The sequence below is a fragment of the Rhopilema esculentum genome, chromosome 8 (assembly GCF_057945365.1).
Source record: "Rhopilema esculentum isolate cy_ngs chromosome 8, ASM5794536v1, whole genome shotgun sequence".
NCBI lineage: Eukaryota > Metazoa > Cnidaria > Scyphozoa > Rhizostomeae > Rhizostomatidae > Rhopilema > Rhopilema esculentum.
The window spans coordinates 11,908,100-11,917,635 of NC_142822.1; the positions used below are offsets into that span (position 1 = coordinate 11,908,100).

The following is a 9,536-nucleotide window of genomic DNA, read 5'->3' on the forward strand; positions in this document are numbered from 1 at the left end:
TCAGGAAAGATTTTTAGACCTTTTTAGTTGATTATTTTTATTAGCTTCAGACCTTCTGCTGATAATGAGGTTTTTCAGACCAAATTTGTATAGCTTGACAGATTAAGTAGTCTACAAGTAAAAAAATTTGTAATTGGCAGTTTGGTGCAGTTGTAACGGCATTTGGTCAAGCAGCACAACTTTGCTCCATTATCTCAAGGCAATGGGTTATTGCTTTTATGCTTATTGCTTATTGCGTTTCAAAATCATGACAGTTTGAAACGAGCTTTTCTTTTTTCTTCTCGTTTGTTCATTTGCTCAAAATTTTTCATTAATTGAAATTGTTTTGAAATTTTCAGCTTTGTTACTTTTTCGAGCAATGAGGAGGTTGCGAGGGCAATAGAAACTTTCAATGAGCACGAGATTGAGGGAAAGAGGCTTCGAGTAGAGGACAGTGAAAAAGGCTCTGGAACGAGGGCTTCTTCAAAGCCTGAAGAAGGTGGGTTCAGTGGTGGATTCAATGCTGGGTTCAATGCTGAACGATTTCAGAAGGGAAGTCGGGCTGAAGTGCAGGTCCGAAGTTGCCCTGCCTCTGTTAGTGAGGTAAGACATGTAAAGAACATTGCTTAGAATTTTTAGGTTGAAATAATCGCAGATTTATTGATGACATTAAATGGAATCTCCATATCATGAAGAATTTCCATATGAATGTGACAGGATTTTGTTAGAAGTTTTCCTACTTTTTCGCATGTTTGATGACATACCTTCATCGTAATTGATGAAACACCTTAACAAATAGCACCAAGTGCTTCTCTCAGTCAGTCATATTATTTTGATTATCATTTCAGGATGAACTAAAAGAGGTTTTTTCTGCTGCTGGAACTGTTAAAAACGTGAAAATTCTTCCGCCAAGAGATGGAATGGACATTACCCTTGCGTATGTTTGTTTTCATGTTTAAGACATTTGATTTCTATTATTGCGATTTTAAACATATTTAATGAAAAAGTGGGTTTCTATGATTGCATATTGTGTTGTAGGATGATCCAAAGTGAAAGGAAGTTACTAAGGGTCAAAAGAAACATGAGAGAAGGAACAGCAGTTTTAATGTGCTCCTTGTTTCCACCATTGTTGAATATTTTTCATAAAATAACTTCTGTGGCTGGGGAACGCGGTCAGGCCCCAAACCAAGTTCCAAAGATTAGCTCGAAAAGTAATCAATCCGACTGTATAGTTTCAAAGTTCCGATTACCCAACACTACTATAACTATATACACAATAAAAGTAAATTTCCTTCGTAACATAATAAATCCGTAATCGTGTAGACTTTACTCACGCTCTCTAGGCTCGCAACTCAACTTCGACTTAACATAAACAAGCATGTATTGTTCTAGTATAAAATGTCAATCAAGATTAAGATATTAGTTAACAAAAAGTCAGGGGGTATCTAAATGATTACGCAGTTTCTTGACAACCATTCGATAACCCATCACAAAGTTTTTGCTTTTATCTTTTGCTTCGATGAAAATTTTTGTTTTATGTAGACAGAAAGCAGTTACAACCTCATTGTTATTGTTCAGCTTTTTGTCCCAAAATGATATTGGCTTTGTGTCTGTGTCGCTTGGAAGAACCAAAAAAAATATACAATATGAAACTCTAATAGATTATAAATATTTCTGATATGTGTATCAAATATATAAGAAACATTTCTTATATGTGTATCTAATATAAAAGAAACATTTCTTATATGTGTATCAAATATATAAGAAACATTTCTTATATGTGTATCTAATATAAAAGAAACATTTTGTCTAGCTTTGTAGCATATGATTTGGAAAGTGAAGCCGCAAGTGCTGCTGAGAAATTTGATGGGTTTGAGTTGATGGGGAAGCGGCTGCGTGTCGGTTTGAAAGAAAATCGATCACAGAATGGTTCAAACGGATCACAGGATTCTGCAAAGCCGTGGGGAAGGTCTGGTGGTAGCAATGAAACTAGTCAGGCATCAAATGAAAGTGGTGCAAAACCATGGGGTCAGCCAAGTAAGTTGTTTTCTCCAATAACGTTTCTAGCCTCGAAATGTTTTTCACTCATCATCCTTGTTAAGTATCAACCACCTTTTCAGTGCAAACACCCTAGTCCCGTTTTAGTATGTAGGCTCCTACTGAGGTCATCACTCTTGTATCACTCTGAAACTGTAAAATCGCCATGGGTATTTGAACTTCTCCTAAAAGTAGTTACGCTACTAAAAATGCTTTTTCTGCTGAAATACTCTCCATATGCTAAAAATACTTTCCCAGCTAAAATACTCTATTATTCTAAAAATGCTTTCCGTGCTAAGAAACTTTCTTTACTTTTCACTGCAACATTTGCGTGGCTTACATTTTTTTTCTTTATATTTTAGCATCAAAAGCAGATGCACAATCATTTCGTCCATCTGGGTATGTACTAACATTGAAGAATATTTTTATATCATACTTTAGGTTTCTTTTGGATGATGAAAAGAGACAAAGTTTCTTTCTTTTTTTCTTTGGAATTTATAAAGCAAACAATGTGGAATGAATACTTTTAATGAAAAGTTTTATTTTACTTATTTTTGATCTGATTAAAAACTGATTTACAATTAATTCAAAACTGAAATATCTTTGTCTTGTTCCCAAAAAAGTGCGGAAAATTCGCTATAATCTTGCTTAATGGTCTAAGACAAAAGGTGAAACTTTAGGGAGGAGCCCTTTGTCGAGCTCTAAATAGACTTCAGCAAATTTTGTTTATTGTTAAGATGGTTTCTTGAAAGATTTGCAAAATTTTCTTTTTCTCCTGCAACCAAAACAGCTTTGGAACAAGTCGTAGTGAGCCGAAAGATGATGGCATTTTCATTGAGGATGGGGAAATGAATGATGGCTTTGCATTCAAACCAGGTATTATCCTTAAACGATCTGTTTCACTTTGTCCTTTCTCATTCACCATAGCTCTTTTTGCAAGCTGTTTCCCTGTTTAAGCCAAACTTATACGTTCAGCAAGAAATGCAAAAAAGGTTACTGAAATTGGATTCCAAAAATGAAAGAGTGACAAGTTTTTTAGCGATACATGTGAAAGTTATTGTTTCACATAGCTTTTTAAGATCTACTCGCTTCTTCCAGAAACTCTTTCTCGCTTTTGCAAAGAAAAGCCCCTTTTCTATCTCTGTCTTCATTTTCTTCATCTTTTTGTCGTTTAAAAAGAATCTCTGTTTTAGCTATCAGTGAATTTTGAGCTGTTTTTCTTCGATGCTTTCAACATAGCCCAATTATTTGCTGCAAGAAATGTCCGAAGTTCTTTCTTGGCAAACTTCTGCATTATTTTTTTGTTTCAGCACGTGCTCCTGTTATCTACATTCCTCCACCGCCTCCAGAGAATGAAAACGACATTTTCAATGACACATGTCATCAAGGAATCAATTTCGAAAAATACGAATCGATTCCATTCGAGGTGACAGGAAGGGAACCTCCCAAGGGAATCAATACATTCGATGAGTCAGGTTTGCATCAAGTATGCATCGATAATCTCAGAAGAGCAAAATACAAAACGCCGACTCCGATTCAGAAGAGTGTGCTGCCTGCTGTGTGTGCTGGTCGTGATGTTATGGCTTGTGCCCAAACTGGCTCTGGCAAGACGGTATGTAAAGCAACAGAGAAACATTTTACTTTTATTACTATTTACCATATTTGTTGACATTAAATTTTCATTGGTGCATCTTTTCATTATTGCTGTCTTAAGGCGGTAAGAACATGATAGATAAGGGGTATTAAATTTAGAAGTCTCCTTATTGTTTGTGTTCTGAAATTTTTTTCTGGATATATTAATGTTTCAATGAATGATTTGTAATTAGGCGGCCTACCTGCTTCCTGTCATCTCTAATCTCATGAAAAATGGAGTGCAAGAAGCGGATACATGTGAATCGGCTTGCCCTAACGTTTTGATTATCACGCCGACACGTGAATTGGCTATTCAGATATTTTTGGAAGCAAGGAAGTTCGCATATGGCAGCAGACTGCGAACGGTTGTGATATATGGTGGAGTGAGTGTCTCGCATCAGCTTGGAACACTGAGTGATGGCTGCAATATTTTGGTTGCTACTCCTGGTAGATTGAATGACTTCATTGAAAGACGGCGGGTGAGACTTTATTGCATTAACGCTGCTCTACTATTTATTCAACATATCTTTGTCTTTTCAACCCATTGTTGTGTTTCCACTCATGTGAACGGAACTCATTGTCAATTTCAAGAACAGAAGATTTGTTCAGTATAACATCTCACGTACCATCTCGTCCTAACAGTCCGGTTATATAAGCCTTCTTCAAGTTGTGAGTAATTTTTCACTTTTTTGCTAGATATAAAGTACTCCTTTCTATTTTCTATTGTCTCTCCTCGTGCAGGTTTCGCTCTCGAATATACAGTTCTTTATACTGGACGAGGCTGATCGCATGCTGGATATGGGCTTCGAATCAACTATCAGAAACATTGCAGGTAACAGTAATTTGCCAGGGAAAGAAGCCCGGCAAACCCTGATGTTGAGTGCCACATTTCCGGAGAGTATCCAACTGCTCGCTGCCAATTATCTCAATGATTATATTTTCATAACTGTTGGCCGTGTTGGCAGTGCAAGTTCGGATATCGCACAGTCAGTTGTGGAAATTCCAGGTTCAGAGAAGAGAACGAAGCTTGAAGAGATCCTCTTAGAATCAGGTTTGCTTTTTTAAAATCGAACTTCCCTGGTACTTCTTTCCATCCTCTTGTGTTTTTTTATTGTATCTGCCTGCTTGTTGAGATTCTCGAAACAGTGCTGGATTCTAAACTGTGAGCAAATGTCTAAACCAGGTGAAGTTCATTTGACAAAAATAGAATGAAGTTAACTGTTTACCGAGTTTTGTATTACACGATGCCTTGTAGGCTATACGTGGTTTTGTACGTGGAACAGACTGGCTGTTATTTTAAATCAGATTTTCACGTTCAATAATGGTATCTTGACAGATTGGGAAAAAATAATCTTGATTCAGTAGGCAGATATAACAGATATAATGTTTCTCGAGGAACAGCAGGTTTTGATCATTCTATTTGTAAAAGCCCTCATGTCTGAATATCCTTTATAATGCATAAATAAACTGAATGTCACTATTCATTGTGCAAAAGTTTTGAGAGTGCGAAAGATGTAGAGAGAAAATGATTAGATAGTATTTATAAAATTGACAAGGTGAGTTCTTATGTTTAGAGTGTGAATCTCTCATGTCTCTACTGTAAATTTATCCATCAAGGTTTTGTCTTTTTCTTCATAGTTCCCAAAGTCTGCGCTGTCGACGGAAACATTATTTTGACAGTTGATAATTTAATTTAAGCTTTAAAGCTTTATGCAGAGATTTTATTATGTGCTAGTTTTATTATGATATTTTCCCTATGTTATGATTTGATATGTTATGATTTGCTGTTTTTTTTATATCCATGCTGCTCTTTGCAATTAAATTAAAATAACATGGACTTCAAATGGGGTTGTTTCATTTTGATTAAAACAATTTTCTTCAGCTGGTGAAAGAATCCTCGTTTTTGTGGAGACAAAAAGAAGCGCCGATTTTCTTGCAAGTTTTCTCTCACAAAGGAATTTTCCAGCCACTAGCATCTCAAGGTATGCCTTGTTTGAATATGAAATTGTACTGATCTAGTAGTGCTGTTTTGATAATATGTGTGCAGTAAGACTACAGAACGTTGACGCCCATCCACCCAGACACAAACACAGATGTACCTTTCATTCTAATTGTTGTGTATGTCTGATGAAATTTGGAGCTCAAACCAAACCCTAAAATTACCTCAAGGTAAATTTTGACCATACGTTGGTTAGAGGGAGGTATGACTGTCTTATGTAAAATGTCTCTTTCAGCGATCGATCTCAAGAAGAACGGGAATGCGCTCTTAGAGATTTTAGAACTGGAAAAGCGCCTGTTCTAATTGCGACAGCAGTTGCTGCAAGAGGACTAGATATTCCAAACGTGAAGCATGTCATCAATTTTGACCTGCCATCAGAAATTGACGAATATATCCACAGGATTGGAAGGACAGGACGAATTGGCAACCAAGGCCGTGCAACTGCATTTTTCGATCGAACTAAAGACCAGAGGTTGGCAAGGGGTCTTGTTAAAGTACTGTCTGAGGTGTGCTTGAGATTTAAATTAATAAAGTTACATCTACAAATCGCTGAATTTTCTAGTTGAAAGATTGTGGAACTTCATTGGGAAGATTGTGAAATTTACTTTATTTCCTCAAGATTGCTTCCTGTGCATGCAATTTTTCGGAATCTTTACAATTTAGGGCATTTTATGTGATTTTCATGTCTTGAGGCATTTATTTTTCCAGTTTCAAAGCTATTTTTTTAATTTATCAAAACCAAATAAATTTTGAATTTGATATTCAAATCTCGATTCACAGGCCCGGCAAGAGGTTCCAGAATGGCTGGAAGAATTAGCAATGTCGGCCGTTGGGACAGGATTTGGTCCAAGTGGTGACCAGTTTTCATCTAGAGACAGAAGAAAGGTAGGTTGCTGCTTATTATCAAATTTTGGCATTGTTACCATGATATTACGCATTCTGTGGTGCATTAACAAATTTGGTTGTTTACAGCAGTTCAGCATTCTCCCCGGCACTCTATTTAATGTAGCTACTCTTTGTAGAATGTCTGTATTTCCTCGGGAATTTTTTGGCGCCGTCTCTAAACATCGGAAGAACTGCCTTTCTCTATGCATCTGTATGCGGGCAATGGAAATTTCATTTTCATTACTTACCTACTTCAATAATTCGATGGAACCGCAAAATTGAAGAAAGCACGAAAAGGCGAAAAAATTGATACGAAAGCATGTAAACACGATAAGTGAGAACAGACAAATGACAATTGAGTTTAACTATAATTTTCTCTCAAAAAACCAATCAAAAGCAATGTCAGAAGAAGAATGGTGGGTTTTATTGTTTTTTTTGTTAGAGAATTAATTTTGTCAAAAACAGGTAATAGAAAATTTCGATATTTGACATTTGCCCTATTTATTTCAAAAGCGCCGTGCTTTTGGTGATATTGCAGATATTTTTGGTGATACGATTGGTTTACTGTCAAAAGATTGGAAGCAGAATTTGAAATCTTGTTGGTAAACATCGAAATCGATAGGCAACTTTTGCATCTTTGTGGCTGGTTTAATCAATAGTTGGATGTAACGTTTATGCTCGCAGCTTTTGACATTGATAACATTTATACTCATTGATAACACTTATTGATGACATTGATAGCTTGTAGACATTGATAAAGTTAGATTGCACTGTTCTTCTCTTTTGATCAATTTTGCTCGCTCGCTTTTATTAGGTCGCTTTCATTTGCTTGCTATCATTTGCTTGCTATCATTTGCTTGCCATTGTTTGCTTGCTATCGTTTGCTTACTTGTACTTGTGCAATTTATATTGTAGCAAAACAGAGATGGGTTTAGGATGCACACCAACTCTAATGGAAACTCGGAAGGCTCTGTCGATAGGCAGCCACTCAGAAATGGTTCAAGTGCTGGCATTAAGCCCACATCTTCAGAAAGCAAAGCTGAAGCCGAAGACGACATGTGGTGTTAAAGTGTTCTGTCGAAGCATTCTGTCGAGCATCCTGTCATCGCTAGACCTTTGTCATCAGACCCTGCTTTCACATCAGACCATGACTCGTCAGACCATTGACCATTTGTAGTGCAGGCACTTCAGAAACTTGTTGAGTGTCAACACTAGCTTGCAGAGTTACCGTATATGCTAATCCTCGTTTTGTTGCCTTTTATAGATTTTATATCATTCATCTGTAAATATATAAACTCTTAGCATGTTTCTACCTATACATTAAAAGCCCTGGCCAATAGAAATAACCTTTCAACTGAGCAGTATCCGACACGGCATCTTAGTTGGACTGTTTGGCTTTATTCGATGTTATTCTTATTTGCTACTTACCATTAGTTCATCAAGTGAAAAGAGTTGAACAAGTTGTGTGCTGCTCGATCGAAATTTCCACTCTTCTGGCCAGGGCCGCAGTATGCTTGAATATGCTCTCAATGCCAATTGAGAAATTAGGCAAGCGATGTCGTTAATAAGGAAACGGCGTTTGCCCTAGGAACGTGCCAGGGGCATCTCTTTTGGGTGCACATGAAGGTGTGAGGGGCCATTATTGCGTGTAATGTGCTATTTCTCATTTAATTCCTTGTTAATATGCATTCATATGTGCAGCTACAGCTAGGCAGGGTAAGGTTAAGGGTAAGGTCAGTATATCCTCGGTTAACGTATTTCAGTTTTCTGGCGTCACTTTGAGCTGGTAGCACTACGCTTCTTTATTTTCCTTTGGCTGCAAATATTGAATTAACGTTACTACGAAATGAGGCTTCCAGGCAACTAGAACTCCCCTCCACGTGTGTGAACCAAGTAGTCATGTAAAAGCTTCCAATTACTGTCCAAGCGAATTTGCAAACGGAAAAGCTAAATTGGAGGTTGGCTTGTATATAAATATGTTTTGTTGTTTTTTCTTAATCAAGGTAGTTTTGTTTTTTAAGTGTAAATGACAGTTAAATTATCTTATTCTCTTTGCTTCACTAAATTCATTTTCGCAAATGTTAAATTCTTTTTGTAATTGGTAAAGTTGGAGCAACAGATGACGAAGCCTCGAGAGAACGCATCCTCTTAAAAAATCTGCCACTTACAGAGTAAAGCGTTGATACAGCAACAACCATATCTGTTATTAGCATCTGGCATAACAATGGTAATCTTGATAGGACAGTATCATGCCCAGATATTTTGCCAAAGCTACTTCACATGGGTTTTGATTTTTATTCCCATTTGTTTTTTTTACTTTTCTAACCTTCGATGCTTCTTAAGAATTTGAAATTTGCAGAAGATTGTCGAAGGACAATCACTGTGGAGCTTTGCGCACGCATCAGACATAAAAAAACATTTAGCGAACTTAAAAAGGGAATGAATTAAGGTGTTAGATTTTACGGATAGTAGAATAGTATGTAGTATTTAGAAAAGAAGTTGAATATTCAGAACAATTCTAATTCTAGCGTAAGCCTCGAATTTCATAAAGATATTTGAGTTACATCGTTGATTTAGTCAATATTTGCTTTTAATTGTTATGTTCATATCTCGAAATGTTGCTGTTTTGAAAGTTCCCCTTTCTGGCTATTTATTTTTCAGAATTCGGTATAGTAGTAACATCAGAACACAAATATTGGATTTTGTAAAATCTAAAAACATGATTGCCCTGTTGGCTTAGATCTTAAGAAACGAGGGATACAAATATACTTCCCACATCTAAATACAGCATCAAAAAGGAAGCAAATCTCTTGACGTGATAAAAAAGGTCACGAAAATTTCATAACATCATTCATGACATCATAATTAAGAAACTCTTGAGAAACAATGAGTATTAAAATTTCCAAAACATTAAGAAACTGGAGTACTCGACATCGACCTTTGTTTCTTACAAAAAAATGAGTGTACTGGAGAAAATTTAATTGGAAGTGATTACATTTCGCAA

General features: G+C 36.4%; 1 protein-coding gene across 1 annotated transcript in view; it reads left to right on the top strand.

The window, feature by feature from the left end:
- LOC135694476 (putative ATP-dependent RNA helicase DDX4) overlaps positions 1 to 9,171 on the top strand; it is a 30,587-nt gene extending 21,416 nt beyond the window's left edge. The window contains exons 7-18 of the mRNA XM_065213237.2: positions 339 to 582; positions 828 to 916; positions 1,793 to 2,016; positions 2,379 to 2,415; positions 2,807 to 2,892; positions 3,327 to 3,628; positions 3,843 to 4,127; positions 4,390 to 4,699; positions 5,531 to 5,630; positions 5,883 to 6,153; positions 6,428 to 6,532; positions 7,448 to 9,171. Coding sequence (XP_065069309.2) covers positions 339 to 582; positions 828 to 916; positions 1,793 to 2,016; positions 2,379 to 2,415; positions 2,807 to 2,892; positions 3,327 to 3,628; positions 3,843 to 4,127; positions 4,390 to 4,699; positions 5,531 to 5,630; positions 5,883 to 6,153; positions 6,428 to 6,532; positions 7,448 to 7,600 — 2,206 coding nt within the window. The 3' untranslated portion in view covers positions 7,601 to 9,171. The remainder of the gene's footprint in view (positions 1 to 338; positions 583 to 827; positions 917 to 1,792; positions 2,017 to 2,378; positions 2,416 to 2,806; positions 2,893 to 3,326; positions 3,629 to 3,842; positions 4,128 to 4,389; positions 4,700 to 5,530; positions 5,631 to 5,882; positions 6,154 to 6,427; positions 6,533 to 7,447) is intronic.
- Positions 9,172 to 9,536: the final 365 nt, after the last annotated feature.